General features: G+C 34.9%; 1 protein-coding gene across 1 annotated transcript in view; it reads left to right on the forward strand.

Annotated features, from left to right (window-relative positions):
- The window catches only part of si:ch211-200p22.4 (phosphatidylinositol-binding clathrin assembly protein), a 153,690-nt gene that overhangs the window by 97,116 nt on the left and 36,574 nt on the right, over nucleotides 1-20,000 (forward strand). The window contains 7 exon segments of the mRNA XM_051935113.1: nucleotides 3,111-3,217; nucleotides 10,095-10,136; nucleotides 12,445-12,530; nucleotides 13,061-13,184; nucleotides 15,479-15,609; nucleotides 16,497-16,600; nucleotides 17,156-17,266. Coding sequence (XP_051791073.1) covers nucleotides 3,111-3,217; nucleotides 10,095-10,136; nucleotides 12,445-12,530; nucleotides 13,061-13,184; nucleotides 15,479-15,609; nucleotides 16,497-16,600; nucleotides 17,156-17,266 — 705 coding nt within the window.

Consider the following 20,000-nt stretch of genomic DNA (forward strand, 5'->3'; position numbering starts at 1 on the left):
ACAATTGAATGTTTCCCTCTCAAAACACAATGAAGGAAGCAGTCTTTAAAAATCTCTGTTTAATTAGCGTCTCACCTGCTTTATCCAATGGTCTTAAAGTTGGTGGCCGGGGCTCCGCAAGTTGCTCTTGCGAGCGGGCACGTGACCAGGGGGTGTTTAAGCTTAGAGAACAAGGGTGGAGGGGGGAGGACCAGGTAAGAAGAGGCATGTTTGTTGCGAAACTGAATCGCTGAATGACCGTGCGACGACGGTCGGCTGGCAAAAACTGGCCAACGAATTATACGCGTGTGCATTGTACTTACTGAAAGCAGAATAACGGATTTTGCAAATGTTCATTTTTTTCCCTCCTTTTAGACAACTGTGTTTTTCCGGAAGTGTTCAGCAATCAATATATTATTTTTGCGGCGTTTGCCTGCAGGACCACGTGCAGCGAGTGAGCGAGAGAGAGAGCGCGAGAGCGTGTGACACACACACACACACACACACACACACACACACACACACACGAACACGCGCGTGGGCGGGAGAGAGAGCGCGCGATGAACACATAGGAATAATAATACTTCGTTACATTGATATACCGGTGTTCTCAGTATTCAAAGCGCTATCCACGCAGCAAGGAACCGGGAAGCGAACACACAATCTTCCAGAGTCTCCTTACTGCAAACCAGCAACACTACTACAGCCCCACAAGGCAGTTAAAAAATACACCGGGCTTGAATTTGTTTTCACTTCTGTGCATAGCATGTTACTTTTCTTGGTGGCTTATTACATTACGGATGTTTCACATGTACATTGTTTCCCCTGTGCTTAAAAGACATTAAAAAAGTGTTTCTCAACTACGCCAGGGGTGGGCAGATTCAGTCCTGGAGGGCTGCAGTGGTTGCAGGTTTTTGTTCCAACCCAGTTGCTTAATTAAAAACCAATCCTTGTCAATTATTTAATTGCATGGCTTGCTAGTGCTTTACCTCTGCCATGTCATTCTCATATCCTAGATTTATTTTCCTTTCTAAGGATATCATCCAAATGATTTGAAGTCTAAAACAGATGAATAATTCTCAGTGCTTCGCTTTTTTCTCTTCACTTTCCTTCCAAGTATTTAATTAAACCAAATAGTGCATGATAAATACACACAGGTGTAAATGAAAACAAGCTAAATGGAGAAATGCTGGTCTCTTTTGTCATTTGCGTGGTATTGCTAATTAGGAGCAATTAAAAACCAAGAATACAGCTGTTTAAGACTAAAATAAGCAATAAGGGTTCAAAATCTTAACGAGCGAAACAACTAAAGTGAAGCTGAAGTGTTACTTGAGCAATAAGGGCTTCTTATTAAGCAATTGGGTTGGAGCAAAAACCTGCAGCCACTGCGGCCCTCCAGGACTGAATCTGCCCACCCCTGAACTACGCAATGGTCTTAATGTTGGTGGGCGGGTCTCCGTGAGTTGCTCTTGCAAGCGGGCACATGACCAGGGGGTGTGTAAGCTTAGAGAACGAAGGTGGACGGGGGAGGACCAGGTAAGAAGAGGCATGTTTGTCTCGGAACTGAATCGCTGAATGACCGTGCGACGGCGGTTGGCTGGCAAAAACTGGCCGACAAATTAAACGCGTGTGCATTGTACTTACTGAAAGCACCGTTACGGATTTTGCAAATGTTCATTTTTTTCTCTCCTTTTAGACAACTGTATCTTTCCGGAAGTGTTCAGCTATCAATATATTATTTTTGCGGCGTTTGCCTACTGGACCACGTGCAGCGAGAGAGCGAGAGTATGTGATACACACACACACGAGAGAGAGAGAGCGCGCTGGACACATAGGAATAATAATACTTCGTTACATTGATATAGCGGTGTTCTCAGTATTCAAAGCACTATCCACACAGGAAGGAACCGGGAAGCCAACACACAATCTTCCAGAGTCTCCTTACCGCAAAGCAGCAACACTACTACAGCCCCACAAGGCAGTTAAAAAATACACGGGGCTCGAATTTGTTTTAACTTTTGTAGGTAGCATTGTTGCAGTTTTACTTTTCTTGGTGGCTTATTACATTCCGGATGTTTCACATGTTCATTGTTTCCCCTGTGCTTAAAAGACATTTAAAAAGTGTTTCTCAACTGTGACTACAAGTATTGACAACTGTGTCGTTCAGGAAGTGGTCACCCATCAATACATAATTATGCGGCGTATGCTACGCCGCAGGTTGGCTAGTATACTTAATGTGTGTGGTGCATGGTTTTTATTTGTGCAACAAAAGTAAACAACTTCTTCATTAATGGCATAGTATGTATGTATGTATAATTTACAAATGCATTCTTCCCAAAACAAAGTTTGAGTGTTTTTACCCCTTTTTTAAATGGACAGATCAACCATTATCATGTTTTCCACCATATCTTAAAGTCAAATTTACATTTTATCTTTTGCAAAACACGGGATTTGTTCTGCTCTAGATCTCCAGGAGACTGGATTCAAATCACAAACCCAGCATGGAGCTGACATGTTCACCTGATATATGCAAGGGTTGTTGTCTAGATACCTAGACTTTTTGTTTAGTCCCAGGTTAATCAGCAACTCTAAATACACCCAGAGTGAATGTGTCTTTTCCATGTGTCCTTCAATGGACTTGATTATCAATTTTTTTTGCTTAGGAAAAAATGTTGCCTGTATCTCAAGAAGACAAATTTTAATTTTTAAAGACTTCTTTTAAGAAGTCTGTGAATGCAAGCCACTTTGACATGTAGCACAGTTTCCTTGTCTGGGTTATATTCATTGTTTTGTTGTTGATATTGTACTACTATCACAAGACTGTGGGACATATGCAAGTAAGAATTTTCATTTCACTGTACTATGTACAGTGTATGTTCACACTGAAATTCTTTTTGATCGAGTTATATATAATAATCACAGGCATTTGATTAAATATTGTTTTCTCAGTTAACTAATAATATGAACAAGTCATCTGTTTCTGTAAACTATTGAACCCCTAATAAGGCAATTTCATGTGAATATGCATATGCAATTTGCATTCTGTTGTCATGTTCAATTCAAAAAATCAGAAACTGTTAAAGTAATGTTAGTACTTTTTGTTTAGTTGTCTTTTTCTTTTTTTTCCTCAGAGAAATATTTTGACATGAAAAAGAACCAGTGCAAAGAAGCCCTCGATATTTATAAGAAATTCCTCTACAGGATGACAAAGCTGTCAGAGTTTTTGAAAGTTGCTGAGGTAGTATGCAAGTTTTGTTGTGTGAAAAGCAAAATTGGGGGTAGGGGGAAGTACCATTCAGGGCTGGTGCAGCACTGTCTTGTCAGTCGTTCTCTCCCTTTAAAATTTCATGAGCTCCAGGCCATTTATAATCGCTCAGAATCATTTTGGACATTACCTCATAAAAAAATCGGATCAATCATTTTCTTTATACAATACTCATTTTCAAATACTTCCCTGTATGATTTGTTAACAGACATCTAAATAATGTGACATAATGCAGCCTTAATCAACCATATATTATGGAAAAGGATTTTAAAAGCAAATGCAGTAATTTATGAAATTATCTAATTATTGACTATATAAATATGCATCTGCTTGTTGCCTTGTGTGAAAAAGTAGTTTAATGTTATCAACTAGAAGCATGGTAATATGGAAAATATCAGAAAGTAAAGATTCTCAACTTAGTTAATTAGTAAAATAAATTAAGTAGCTTATCTTCCATCCTAGAGTATGTTATTAAATTTTGAAACCGAAGATAATTTTGCTTTAAATTATTCTCTTTAATTTGGTACCTTTTTCAATTAAGGATATTTGCTAAACTGGATTACTCATTGTTTTCTATTTATTTATATATATATATATATATATATATATATATATATATATATATATATATATATATATATATATATATATAATATAAGAATGTAGTATTTTCAATGTACAGCTTCCAAAATTCCATCAATAGGTTTCTGTCACACTTTGGTTCCCACACTCAGTTTGTCACTGAAGGTTTTTGTTACAATCAAGGTCTCATTTTTCCCCCTAGCCAATAAAAACTGCTACTTACCCACATTCTATGTATGTTGGGTCAATGCAGAAATTTGTATACCTAGGTTTAGTTAATTTTCATTATAATGTACCAAACACTGTGCATATTACATGTGGTTAATTTAGTGGGTTTTTGTTTTTTAACATTTGTTTTTTTTAATGTTTTTCATCATTGATTTTCATTCTGATGTTCTAGTTATTTTTCCATTATTTATTAAAGGGTTAGTGGGCTTGATGCTGAAATAGTTGCTGCCTTTCGGTATTCAGATTCATGATGTCTGGTCATTGTTCATTGTTATTAGGATACAATTAAGGGAACAATTGACACAGAAAATGGCAATTTAATCGAAAAACAACAGAGTTAAGCATTTTAATCTAAACCATAATACACATGTTTATAAATACCCTTTAAATGTAAAGGTTACATTGCTGTGCTTTTATAAATACAAAATTAAAGAAGAGAAAGCCCAGCTAAATTAAATATAATCATTTAAATGTGAAAATAACTGACTACTTTTAAAAATGGCTCGTACAAAAGCCTGCATCCTAATGAGGCCCCAAGAATTGAGTATGAGAACCACTGGTATTAAGGCTAACACAGTATTTAGGAGTAGTGTCATTCCAGTGTAATGCTGATAGTGTTAGACCTCAGCAGACTTACAAAATTTATCAACAAGGAATTGCTGTCAGATTTTTTGATTAAAACAGAAGATATTTGAGTTTATCTTCATGACAACTCTGACTTTTTTTTCTCTACCTCACATTTTCCACTTGCTGACAGTAGCCATTAATATTATTTGCTGATCATAGAATTACCATGATACCACTGTATATATGCAGTATAAGTGATCTATGCAATCCCCTCCACAATTAGCACCACTGTGGAAAAAAATTAGTAAAAAGGCTATATAAAAGAAAAAACACCTTTTGATAAATTAATCTCTTGCTGTAAAAAAATAACGGAAGTCAACTTTTAACTGAAGTTAATTTACTCGCAGAAAGAAAATAAGTCTCTTCATCAAGAAATAATAATTTTTAACAAAACCACAAATGCCATGATTGTTGGCACCCCTGCATTTAATACTTTTTACAACTTTCCTTTGCCAGTAAAATAGCACTGAGTCTTCTCCTGGAACATCTTATAAGTTTGGAGAATATAAAGCATGGAATCTGAGATCATTCCTCTTTACAGAATCTCTCCAGAGTATTCAGGGTCCTAGGTCCTGTCTTATGTATTCTATTCATCAGCTCACCCCACAGGTTTTCAGTGTAGTTTAGGTCCAAGGACTTAAATTAGCTTGGCTTCCTATTTGGAAGGTCCAATGATAACCCAGTTTTAGTTTCTTAGCAAAGACAGACATATTTAATTTAACTCTCCTGGTATATTATGAAGTTCATGATGCCATGTTCTTAAATAAGGTTTCCAAGCCATTTTGAAGGAAAAAATAGTCCCAAAACATGTTATTTTTGGCATAACCATCATTTTTACGACAAACCCACTTTGAGTGTTGGTTGCCAAAAAGCTCAGTTTTTGTTTCATTTGACCATAGAACATGGTCAGAGTTCTAATAGTGTTTAGCAATCTCAAGGCATTTACATTTTATGCTTAAATGACAGGAAAGTCTTTCTTTTTTTTTCTGGCATTCCTTTCAGGTAATATGGAGCTGGTGTTTGATGGTAGTTTTGGAGATGTGGTGACTCCATGATGTTACTTTCACTGTCCCCCCCCCCCCCCCCCCCCCCCCCCCCCCCCCCCCCCCCCCACCTCCATTCTCCTCACTGTGTTTGTGGGGTGGGTGGGCAAAATAAACTTGTGTCCTCTCCAGGCAAGTTGGTAACTGTTCCATTTAATTTCAGCTTTCTAATTATTGCCCTGACTGTAGATGTGGGCATGTTCAGGCGAGTAGCTATTTATAACCATTCCCTGACTTGCGCCATTCAATCCCCTTTTCCCTTGTTGTCTCATATTTCCCATGTTGATGAATGAATAAGGCAATTTATCCTTTGTGCCACCTAATATTTATACCCCAGTGAAATAGGAAGTCATGGATCACTGCTTGAAAGTTGCTACACAATCTAATCAACGTAAAAAAGCAAGATATAAATGGGGAGAAATACTTCAGTTACACTCTGTTCATATGAATTTTAGGGGTGCTAATAATTGTGGCACATACAGCTTTTTTTTTAAAAAAAAAAAAAATTATTGATGATGGTTTTTTTTTTTTTTCTTTTTTTTTTTTTCCCCCCTCAGAGCAAAGTTTACTTCAGTTAAAGGCTGTATTTCTCTCATTGTTTCAGTATGTGATTAACCTGATTCAACAAAGGGTAAATATTTTATAACCCTTTTTGCTAGTCGCTCCCAAGGGTGCCAATAATTTTGGAAAGAACAATATCCATATATATTGTGTGTGTGTGTATAATTGGAAAATTGCAGCAAGCTTATTGCAGTGTTCTCCTGCATTTTATATTGGGCTAGGCTAAATGGAGAGGATACTGAAAAAAGCATCTATTAGATTGTTTGCAATGAGACCAGCTGTTTGTAAGCTTTTTGAAAAGGACAATGATAGTAGGATTGCAGCCTGTAGCAGACATGTTCAAACAAGAACAAGAAGGAAGCTGTGCTTTTTTGTTTGTGTCACATGCATCAAGTGCAGCATTTCATTTGAGGGTGTATGTCCTCTGCTGTTCTATATTGTTTAAGTTTCATTCATTGTTTATTTTGTGCACACTTTTTTTTTTTTTTTAAGATTTTGACTGTTAAAGTAGAAAAATGAAGACTGATGTTGGGGCTGTACCCAAGGGTGGTGTGGAAATCTGCTAATAAATCATAATTTTTTTAATTATATTTGTTTGTAATTTCAATAACTGTACATTAGCACACTCATTTCATTAAGACCACTTGGTTTCACTGCAAATATCCTAACCTATCCTGAGTTCACTGAATAACACAAATATATATTATACTTCAGGACTCCATCAAGATGGTCTTATTTAAGTCCACCTACAAATGATCAGGCTATTTAACATATGTTTTTACATTTAGTAATTTCCATTTTATATGGACACTTATTGCTATTTGAAAAATAATTCGCCTGCTCACAGAAACTTACTCAAAATGCTCATTATTGACCTTAATATCCTGTTCAGTGAATCTGTGCTAGTCTTCAGGGGCAACAGAGTTGGTCAAAACAGTTTTTAAAAACAATTGTACATTGTGGTAGGTTCTGGTTGTGCTGCATGATTCACTGGTATTGCCAAAATAAATACTTTATATCAATTGATATTTTGCAGTAATGTCTTATATATTTGAAAGTGTCTCCTTAAAGAGCAAAATAACATTAAAATTCCTTGGTGAAAGATATCAGCTTGCTTGTGCAACATATTTCACATGTCAGTTATCCAGTCTTATGCTCACAAAGTTCAAAACACATGCATTTTTGCTAAATAATATTTTAGCAAAAAGTGTATAATAATAATAATAATAATTCATTACATTTATATAGCGCTTTTCTCAGTACTCAAAGCGCTATCCACACAGGGAGGAACCAGGAAGCGAACCCACAATCTTCCACAGTCTCCTTACTGCAAAGCAGAAGCACTACCACTGCGCCACGGGTTTTGTATTTTGGGAACAGCTTGAGATATATAATTTTTTTTTTTTTTTCACCCCTCATGGACATTTTAATATTGTTTGCTGTTGTATTGGACTATTACTGGACCCCACTGTCTTGTGTTGCATTATAAACTTTGATCTCCATTCTGCATGTAAACCTGAGATTAAAAATATTGCTCGCCCATCATTACAGACAACATGTGGTAAGTAACAGATGAAAACAAATCACTTTTAAAGCTGCTATTGCTTGAAAAGGTGGTTCTACAAAAAAAAAGTGAGGGGAGTGAATACTTATGCAAATATCCTAATTCCCTTTTTTAATTTAAAAAGTTTCACATTGTAAACGGATATTTCAGTGCTATGAAATAAAAATATCAGCGAGAAAAATTTCAGTGTAGGACTTTTCAGAGAAATTTAAGAGTTGGTCAAGAAAGTAATTTTGCAAGGCACCATAAATCAGATGGTTTGTGTGTAACATAGAGCTGTTAATTAAACAAATAACAAATTAATTAATTAATTTTGTCAACTAGAAGTAAATATAGACTTAAAGATATTTAGATGTGGGTACAAAAAAAAAGTAATGGCTACATGTACGTTTACACTTAGGAGTTAAGGAAACGTTTGGCAGTATGTTCTTCAGGAAGTAGTGAAGGTGCTAAACGGGCAAAAAGTGTTGAATACATTCTGGTTGGCAACACCCCTACAATTTAAAAAAAAATATTCATTAGCTATTTTGGTGGGAAAAGGTTTATACTCCATATCCCTTCTTGTCTTCCCTCCATCCCCCTTAGATTGTGGAGCTCTTGTTCTTTCTACCCTGGTCTCATCCAGGATATACTGTATATATTTGAACCGCCTGCAGTTTCCATGTAGAATTTTTAGTGTAGCTTCTTGTGCTCTATAAATGTTGCATAAACAAAAATATAAAAATGACATACAGTACAAAATTATCGCTTGACTGTAGGTATTTTTTCCCCCCTACTTTTTTTTTTCCTTACTTTGGCTTTTGGTAAGGGCATCTGCAAAGCCATTATATTGAATAATTTACTAGTCATTAGAATATGTTCCCTTATCTGAATTTTTGAAAATTAATTTTCTTACCTTGTGCTATTCTATATACAAAAGAGCTTCCAGTGACTCTGTGTTCTGGTCTCTAAGGTCTCTAATAGTACGGATAACTAGAAAAAAGGTTTATGCAATGAGACTTTTTTTTTTTTTTCCCTGTTTAAAATTTCTACAGCTCCAATGTGTGCAACAGACAAACCAAGTCAAGGACAGTTTTTGTGTGGTATTCATGTTTCTGTCCACAAAAGTTTAAACATGCATATTGCTGGCTGGAATCAGTAGTAGAAATTATTGATGGAAATAAATCCTAATGGCTTTTTTTTAATATAAAAAAAAGTCAGTTTCATTTATAAAAGTTGAAGCTATTCAGACAAAAATTTGAAAGAGATGGTTGGTTTAAATGGTCCCAGAATGCAAAAATCACCTAGTATTACGTTGAAGCACATATTTTTGTAAGTTCAAAATAATTTAAGTAGTTATTTTAAATGCAGTTATTAGATTTTGTTTTAAAGTAATTCTCATATCCATCAGTTCATTTTCAAAGTCGGTAATCCATTTCTGGATCAGATTGAGCTGGTGCCTACACTGGCAGTATGTAGTTTAAAGCAGGAAATGGCACTAAATGGGATGCCAGTCTAATTTTACACACACTTGGTCATACTGTGCTAGTTTAAAGGTGGAACTTAAACTAACCTGCACATCTTTGGAATGACCAAGAAAAACTGGGGAAGTCCCACACAAACACAGACTTAATGATAAAAATTCTTCACAAGCCATGTGCAAGCTAAACCATGAATCTACAACTCTGGAAGTTCAACAAGCTAAATAAATTTGTTGTTGAGATGCTTGTTTTTGGTTTATAATGTGGTACTACTTTTATTTCCAGCTCTGTCTGGCTTAAATTTACACTGCTTTTATGGGTGAACCATTAAAATGTAGAAGTCATACAAGTCTGTATTGCAGCAGACACAAAATCAGATTCTAAACATCTGTGATTGTAGGCTTTATCATGTTTGAATGTATGTATCGTATATGTTTGCTTATTGCTTTGTTTGCTTTTTGTTTTTGTTAGTGGATTTTTTTTTCTTTCATTGTGTGCATGCGGCACCAAAATGTATTCAAAATTATTTATTTTGTTTGTCGTCATCCTGTTTTGGTTTAGTGAGTGCTACATATCACAAGACCTGGCCACAGTACTGCACCAGTCCTAAGCATTTAAATGTGCTATCCATTTCAGTCCAGTCTGTGTAAGCATGAAAAATCCTTTTCATGTTTTGTAATCACTGCATGTAGTAATAGTCCTTTTTTGTATGTTTTTGTTTTGTTTTTTGTTTTTTTTTTTCTTTTTCTTTCTTATTTCCTCCTATTTTTATTTTTGTGACACAGCAAGTTGGAATTGATCAGGGTGACATTCCAGATCTTACACAGGTCAGTGTACATTTCATCTTCAATTTTCCATGTGTGCTTTCATTTTAACATCTCCATTCCCTTTCACCTTCCAGGCTTGCATGTTGCTGTTATTATATTTGCTCAACTGAAAGACAGAGCTGCTAACAGTTATCATTGACAATAAATTTGATTCTGGGATTTTAAAAGAGAAAATGAACAAATTAACTTTTAAGAAATTTTTTAATTGTAAATTACATTATTTAACTTCACATGAATGCTCTTAAACAGGATTATCAAAATAAATATTTTTCTTGTGCAATTATAGTTTAGTGGTTTAAAAATGATTGGCAAACAACGAAATTATTTTTCATAACAGTGTAATTTAGTGTTATATAGGGTATATAGGAAATGCCCATTGTATATTTTTTTCAGAATTTTTTTTTTCCCCCCACACAAAGTATTCTGGATAAAGAATTACTGGCTGTCCTTTTAAATTTATGTTTTAGAAATGGATGAGTTGTATTTGAGCCTTCTAATCTGATGATTTTTTTTATCTAACCCAGAAGTAAGTCATTTTGTGTTTTTAGACTGCAGACTTTGGTGTTCTCCAAAGCTGGGGCAAAAACATTTCCCCCCCCCCCCGCCCCCCCCAGGTAAATGGAGGTTCAATCAGGTCAATAATAGCACTCTCAGGCAGTCATGAGGAGAGCAGCAAACACTGTTCCAAAAGGTCTTTCAGTTTTCTGTAACATTTTTGTTTTGTTCCCTTTTGTGTTTCTTATACCCCTTATTGCAGAAATACGTTGTCTTTAAATATTTCTATAATATAACAAATAACTGTCATTATGTAATCTCATGCTTTGGCTTCCAGCTTCTTTTCTGGCATGTTTAATACAAGGTTGTAAAATTAATTGGCTGTAAACGTGGGCAAGCCAAAGTAATTCATATATGACATTTTAAAAAAATAGTGCCAGTAGCAGGTTTATATTTATTAAAAATCTGAAAAATATGTATTTGTTTTGACTTAACCATAATTTCATTAATATAATTACTTAATAGTTGTTATTTCGCATAAATGCACAAATTGCCCAGATTGTAAAAGCTGATTTTAGGTCAGTTGCTGGTTGTCTGTTTGTTTGTTTGTGAGCTTTTTAAATTTTTTTTTTCTTTCCCTCCCCACTGAATTCTGTCTTGCAATCATAGTTTGAGCCAGGTGATTCTAGCACCAACACAATCCAGAAAAGAAATTCACTTGTTTATTGGATACTGTCTATGACGCACAGGTTTAATTGCATTTAACACTTTGTGTATAATGCAGTCCTTGAATAAGCTTTTTAGGGTATTTGAAAGCTTCGATGTCAAAATTTTGTCAACATTATTCAAATGAAGTATTTTTAAATAAAATTTTGAGACAAATAGCAATTCTAGATGAAGAAATATTCAATGATATGTTAATTACCTTTATTTTAAAATGTCCTGAACTTGACCAGTAAACAGAGGGAATTAATCTTTGTTGAAGTTTCTGGTATGTCTGGAGTCCTAGTCAGGCTTTAAAAGCCTGACTGTCTTCTGGGTTTTTTTTTTTTCCATTATACATTTTGCACTGGTCATAAATAAGTAATTTTAGCAATTATATTGTGATATTTTCCCATAACTCCCTTTTATCTGCTTAATTTTATATGAATTACTTTACCTATAATTCATACTGTCAAACTAGTGTCAACCTGTCATTAAAGTCAGTTAAAACTAATACGTCAACATTGCTTCATAATTCAAGAATCATTACTGTAATAAAGAAGTAGGATAATGTCATGGTCCTGTTTGGTACAATTTTGTGCTTGCCTCTAAATCTTAGTAAGCAGGTTCATTTCACTAATTCTGATTTTCGAACTATGTAGTTTTTGGGGGGCAAAAAGGACTTGGAAACCAAAAGTACATTTTGTGTATGTTTTAGAGAAATGGGGAGAGTGATGGCATATATACACCTCTGGGTGCCCCTGCTTGTGTATATAATTTTACAAAGATGAACATTTTGTACAAGCAAAACACTTCAGATATGTTCCAGGCCTGTATATATGCTAGCATGCAGGAATTTAAAAAATAAATAAAAAAGCATGATGATTGCTCAGCCCTGTATCTTTGTTTTTCTTTTCTTTAATTTCCAAAGATCAGTGTATGTAACACTAAAGGCATGATACCATGACTTTGAAGAATTGTGTATTTGTATTGAATGTTGCCCAGTTTTGTGTTTTTATGTGTACCATTAATATTTTTGAAGACCAGCATAAGACTTTGGTCAAGCATGTACGTTTTGTTGGTTTATAACTTTTTTACCCCCAAACTATAGGCCCCAAGTAGTCTCTTAGAAGCTCTTGAGCAGCATCTAGCATCTCTGGAAGGCAAGAAAACCAAGGAGTTATCAGCAGCAAGCAGGTATGTAATAACTGTGTTTTATGAATGTGGCAATGCATATTAGATATTGAGACACCACCCTTTTTAATGTAGACATCACTTGCCACAGAAAGGATACAGTGTCTGCCATTTGCAATATTATTTATTGTTTGGAACAGTCTTTTGGCACAGACATAAAAACATGGCTTGGGCTTTATTTGACTTTGCTCTATTTAAATGTAAGGATACATATGAACTCACACTTTAATTTTTATATTACCTGTTTCTTCAGAAAAAATATAACTGTTTAAAATATACTTTCTTAAATCTAACCAAATTTAACAAGAAAAGAAATTATCACTTTGTAGAATAAATCTATGCACTTTAAGCATTAGATTTCATATGGTGATCAAACTGTCATACAAATATTAACCTTTTGTTTAGCTAAAAGTTATAATGGATTAAACAAGTGCCGGTTTTTGAAGTAGTTTCATTACATTGCAAAATGTGTATATATGCTCCTGATGAAAACAGTATATGTATGCAAATATCAAGTTTTTCTTTTTTCACAGAGCAAGCACCTTGTCCAGTGCTGTATCCACTCTTTCAAACACAGGCATGTCTTTTAGCCGTATGGATGAGAAGGAAAAACAACAAGCACTAGAGGAGGAACAGGCTAGGTTACAGTCGCTCAAGGTATAAGATTAAGAATTAAAAATTATTTCGGGAACTTTCTGATCTCTGTTCATGTGTTACCCACAAATATACTGTATTTGCTGCTACAGCCCTGCAGATAGTTTTGTGAGGCAACTCGTAGGTGTGGTGTCTGTCTATAGATTGCCTAGTACGAGTTAACTCCTATTTAGCAGTCAGTGTTTTACCCTCCCCTTTCTCTGCAGGATGCAAATATTAATTGAAAAGATCATAGTAAAAAGCAAGTATGTGGTTACATAAAACAGTAAAGTAGCACTTTTTTTATATCAATTCTGCACCACCACCCTTACACAGTATACACAACATATAATAAAAATTTGCTCAGAAATACAAGCTAACTAAATTCAAATTACCTGTCTATGTTCAAAGATAAATAAATGCCAGTATAAATCACATTGCACCATTCATTAAGGACAACCTCTTGACTTGGAAGTGTGAATGAGGCAGTGTGAGCTATACATCCTCTAATAGCTTCTGAAGTGGCTTAGGTACATGAACTCCTCGGCATACTTGGGCAAACATTTTGTCATTTTGGTATCATATTAAAATGTCATATGTTCTAAAATAATTGAAAATCTAAATCATACATCATATTGATCCTGTGTCTTATTCACAATCTGACTGTGTTTCTCACTGACTTTCACTGTCTCGTATCACCAAAGTCTATATTGAAAGGTATATAAAAATATCCTGTCATTTTCAGCCATATTGTCAACTTGTGACAGTGATTAGTTTCTGCATTTATATACAGTATTAATATAAATTTCATAATTTTTGTGTTTAGCACATCGAGGTTTTTTGATTTTAAGCACTTGCAGTGAAAATATGTAATGTCATGTTCATTTTTGTTGTCACCCACTGCATGCCTTAAATTTAGTAGTCCTCTGTCATTCTTTTAATTTTGTGGTTGGTTTCCTTTCCGCATTCCTTCAGTTCAGCTATTTGAAAACCATTCTATCCAGTTTCAGAGTGTAAAAGATTCTCTCAGAACTGTAGTATTCTTTTTTGGTTTACTTCAAACTGCTTTAAAAATTTTCAGTTTTTTTTTTTTTTTGCTGGGCTCATTTCTTTTCACCTTTATTTATCTTGCCTTCACCATATGTTTGGCATATTGAATAAATATTGCAGTTCTGGCTATCGGAAGTATAATCAAATTATGTGCTCACGTGGTATTTTGTAGTATATCTCTTATATTTATGGTATCCAAATCATCACATTAACCTGAAAAAGAGAAACACAATGCAGAAGGTATAACTAGAGGTAAAGTGTAACACAATAGTTCAGATATAAGGACTGTGGCCATTCATTAGTTTTCATGATGATGATGATTAATAACATGGAAGTGGATTGCTTATTTCCAATTACGACAATTTTAGGAAATTACATCTAGCAACCCTGACAAGTGGAAAATGTATGTATTGAAAATGGGTACCCAACCATCCATCCATCCATCCATTTTCCAACCCGCTGAATCCGAACACAGGGTCACGGGGGGTCTGCTGGAGCCAATCCCAGCCAACACAGGGCACAAGGCAGGAACCAATCCCGGGCAGGGTGCCAACCCACCGCAGGACACACACACAAACACCCACACACCAAGCATACACTAGGGCCAATTTAGAATCGCCAATCCACCTAACCAGCATGTCTTTGGACTGTGGGAGGAAACCGGAGTGCCCGGAGGAAACCCACGCAGACACTGGGAGAACATGCAAACTGACACCCAACCATAGCTTCCTTAATAGTATTGGTCCTCCCATAGTTGGGAGGTGTTAAGTCCCCAGGCAAAATTAGTATTAATTTAACAGTCAATCTCAATTTGCTTTTCATTTCTACCTCAAACTTTGTTTTTCTAGTGTTGCATTATCCTCACATTTATTTTTGATCATTTTTTTTTTTTATTTCTACTGTTAATTTAAGCAAAACTACAAAGGGTCATCTGGTTTTACTTCTGCTAGATATTTATTCATTTGCAAAAATAGTTTTTAATGCTCTTCAGTTTAGTTAATTCATATTGTAGTTTGGGGAAGCACACCACTCCACAATGCCCCACTTCTGTGTATTATTTTTCTTGAACATTTGGCTTTCAATAAGAGTATTCACTTGAATTTTATAATATTTTATAACTTCATGCGATTGGCATGCTTACAAAGTTTTTAAGCTAATTTTTGGAGACTTATTATATTTAAGATCAAATTTTTAAAGATATTTAAAATTTTAAATTAAAATTAATTTTTTTTATAGGAATCTCTTTGACTTGTATTATTGTTTGACAGGAGCAGCGCCTGAAGGAGATTGGAATGCAGACTCCCTCAGTTTCCCCCAGCACTCAGTCAGGGGGTAGTGCCAATATCAGCAGTGCTCTGGATTTGTTTTCTACTCCTGCAGCAGCTCCATCTACCAATAGGTAGTAAATGTTCAGATTATGGGGTGCAGTTTCACCACTCTTCACAATAACATTGCATTGTCAAATTTTGCTTAATTCAGTTTTCAGTCCTAAAGGAGCTAGAGCCCATCCCACCAATGTTGGGTTCAAGGCTGGAACCAAACCATATAAGGGCCTGCACGTGCATACTAGCACTCAGTTTGGAGTTGCAGATCAACCTAACCTTTACATCAGGCATTTTGCACATTCAGTGTAAACACTTTTGTGGTTATATTGTATTTTTTTTTCCCCTTCAGGTAATTGAATGTCTGATCTGTCATGAAGGCCAGCCAGTCTATGTAAAGCATGGTGTTTTTGTGGTTTCTCCATAATCATTTTTTTACTTGAATGTGTAGGATGTTTTCCACATACTAGACACTTTCCTCCATGTTTTTTTTATCCAAATTTCTATCTGTACATATGTTGCCGTTAGTGTTTCCATAGAATGTAATACAGATGAAGCATAATTGCAAATTGCAGTTTGTGTTCTTGTCCAGTTCAGAGTTATGATGCACAAAACCTCAACCACTTGTTCAGATAGTCTAGTTCATTGTATATATTCCAGACATTTCTTCAGTTCCTAAATATAAGCAATATATTCAATATTCACACTTCTTGTTAAGCAATAATGTCAAAGGCACTAATGTTTCAACTTTAACAGAATTGTAAAAGTATCTGTATAAATATCTACCAAATATCAGAACATCACGTTGGTGCTGTTAGCAAAAAATATATTTTTTACTCGCATGCATGATCAAACGATTTGATGTTCGTACTCATTCTCTTTAGTGTGAAGAACGCAGTAGTTCCAGCATATAAGCCAAAAATATATATCTATAAATAGCACATTTGTGTTCTTTTCCCTGCAGCATGCCAAACCTCACCAGTGACTTCTTTGACCTTCAACCTGCGTTTGTCCCCACTGTTCAGAGCACCCCAGCCATCTCCACAGCCGTCAGCAGTGCCTGGGGAGGTGTGTGTGTGTTTTTTTTTTTTTTTTTTGTGGTTTTTTTTTTTTTTTTTTTTCTGTTTTCCTTCCCTTCCCCTGTAATTAAATCCTGAACTGTTTAAATACTTAGTTTGCTTTTTGTTCATGTACCTCAGCTTCAATATTTGAAAGGTAGAGGCAATTCAAAAAATATGCTTCTACGTTGATTTTGTGCAGCTAATTCAGCAACATTTAATTGAAAGGTTCAGTGGAAATTACACAGGGCAAACCATGTTTATGAAGGACTTCACTTTTTAATAAAAGTCCATTTTTAATGTGCATGTTTACTGTATCTTCTATCAGATGAATTTTTCCACCAAGTATGTTTCAGGGAAAAACATTTTCTAAATGACAAGTCTGTGTTATGATAAAAACATTTTAATTAACTGTCTAATGAGTTACTTACTATAGAAAACAAGACTAAAATGTGACTGGCTGTTGAAGAGATTGGTGTTTTTGTGGTTTCCTTGTGCTAAAAGTATACAGTAGTTTGCAGATTTAAATGTTGATATACTTTTTCTTTTACTGTTCTTTTTCCAGGTATTAATCCCCATTCAGTGCCACAGACTGTTCAGATTCCCACAATGAATGTAGATTTTGATGCTGTATTTGGAGCTAAAGTTACCAATAATGATGTGAAGACCACAAGTGGTAAACATTCCAATTGCTGTGTACTTCATTAATTATTATTGTAGTTAATAGTGGCTAGATATTTTCAAATAACCTTTCAAAATAAGGCAGAAAAAATAATGTATCGCCTTTGTTCTTATTTATACACTTACATGTAATGTTGACCAAGATACTTTTGGAATTCTTGTGCATTTTTTTTTGGTTTCATTTAGAATGTTATCATCCTAAAAAAAATTTTTTCTCCTCTGTTTCAATTCTCCTCTGGGTCTTCTGGCAACCTTTTGCAACTGGTAAGTGATTATTTTAATCCCTTTTTAATACAGACTTTTCTAGATATAATGAGAAATAATCTGCCTATACTAAATGTGCACTTTTTATTTATTTTATTTTTTGCCTTTCATATGACAAAGCACTTAGAGTTCATTGTTTCCTCACTTTCTCCCAAGCCTGGTATCATGCAGTGGGGGAAATAAGTTATTAATGCATCTTTTTTTTTTTTTTTTTTTTTTTTTTAAACTCCTTAAACACATTTCCAGTGCTGCTGTGCACACGAGATTTAGAGCAGGCATTCATATTTCCCAATAAAAAGTTGCAGCCAAAGAAATCACAACTTTCCAACTCATTAAAAAAAAAAAAAAAAAAAGTTGCATGAAGTAAAATGAAATGACACAGGAAGAAGTATTGAACATGATAAGAAAAAACAGTAAGCCAGTGGATTCCACCAATTTAGTTCTCCTACCTGTGTTCATAGGAATCATCTGGAATAGTGCATGTTGGTGGGTTAGTACTGATCTTATTGTACTAGTATTGATCTTCAGATCAAGATTGTTGAGCAACTTAGCAGTGGCACTGGTTATTGACAGATTTGTCAAATCCTAAATCTTCTTATAAGGACCATTGGGGGCTGTTACTGTATACACAAGGCGAAGGAACATCACTCAGTCATCAACTAGTCATGCTTAGGAGCTCCTTGTAGGATTTCTGACTGGTCAATCAGAAGGTTAGAAAGAAGAGTAGCCCACAAGCCAATGACCGCTTTAATAGACGTCCAGAAAGACCTTGAAGCAGCAGGTACATTTGTCACAGGGAAAGCAAATAAGCAATGATCTCTAGCACCACATTCTCTGTGCACAATCACCGCAGAAGACTCCATTACTAACAAAAAGGAATGTTGAAGCTCATTTTGAAGTTTTGCTACATAACATTTGTAGAAACATGTAGGTTACTGGGAGAATGAAGTCTGGTCAAATGAGACAAAAATATAACTTTTCAACAGTAATAAAATGCACCACATTTGAAATAGAAATGGCTCTGAGTATGACCCTAAAAATATATACCTACAGTTAAGATCAGAGATTGAAGCATTATGTAATGGGGCTGTTTCTTTTCTCATGGTACCCTTCCAAATTTTTGAAGGGAAGATGAATGAAGCCATGTGCTAGGAAATTCTTGTGTTGGCATCCACCAGGACAATGAGAATGAGGCACTGGTGGACCTTACAGGAAAACAACAATCCTAGACATCCTGTAAAGGAGACTTTTCAAGTGGTTCCTGAACTAAAAAAATAGACTGGGGCATTCCAACACATTTATCACCAGACTTAAACCCAATAGAACATTTGTGGGTGGAACTGAATATCAAAATTCACCAGCTGGCCCTCCAAAATTTTTAACATGTAATAGCTGTCTTTATAGAATAATTGGATAAATATCCTACCTGACTGCTGTGAGAGACTAGTTTCTTCATACAGGAAGCATCTTGAAGCTGTCATTGCAAACAAAGGCTTTTCCAACAAGTATTAAATACATTTTGGTTAGCATATTCAGTACTTTGTTTCCTGTGTCATTCAATTTTATTGCACAACATGTCTTGTGTAAATTTCTTGTGCATAGCTGGACTGGAAATGTATTTAATGAGAAAAATGTTGACTTGTTGAATACTTAATTCACATAATGTACATATTCCAAAAACCCTGTTACTGAAAACCAAAGTTTTAATGGTATGTGAGCTGCTGAAATCAGCTGTGTTTGAGTTCCTTCTAAATAGTTTTCTTCAGCCAAAGTTCAGATCTTTTGTTTTTTTTTTTTTAATTCTTTTTTTACTTAGTCATTGTTGTTCAAATCAGTTGTAAAACCAAGCTTGATGTACATTATTATACTTAGCATTTTCTTGTGATGTGGACAATGCAATAGTAAACCTTAAGGCTTTAAAGGTTAATTTCCAAAACAGTACCAATGTTGCATAAAATGGTTTTCTTCCTACTATTTCACAGTTAGACACAAGAGCATAACTACTTCCAGAATAGTATTAAATAGTATATTCAAAAGTTACAAAAAACTGACTTGCTTAGGAAGGAGTAGGGACATGCGTTTCAAACTAAAATATTCCCATTCATTTGAGTAAACCTGCTTTTCTGACCAAAGTTGAATGAATCTCATTTCAATTGCTTAACACGGTATTCTTTTGGGCTAGGGTCTGTATCCTTAAAGTTAAGTCAAACAGTCGATGTCTTGCAATTCGGTATTTAAAAAACATAATCATTTGACAGTTTACACTACCTTTATGATTTGCTAGTCTATGGATGATATGGCTTTATATGCAGTGGCTAAGCAAATTACCTGTGTCCATTATTTAGAATGGAACTGGTTAAATCTAATGACAATTACAATCATGGTTTAAAAATATGCACACATATGAAACTATTGCAGTGAATGTTTCATTTTCCATATTTATTGTAGAAGAAACCATTTGACAT

Source organism: Erpetoichthys calabaricus, chromosome 12, assembly GCF_900747795.2.
Source record: "Erpetoichthys calabaricus chromosome 12, fErpCal1.3, whole genome shotgun sequence".
Taxonomy (NCBI): Eukaryota; Metazoa; Chordata; class Cladistia; order Polypteriformes; family Polypteridae; genus Erpetoichthys; species Erpetoichthys calabaricus.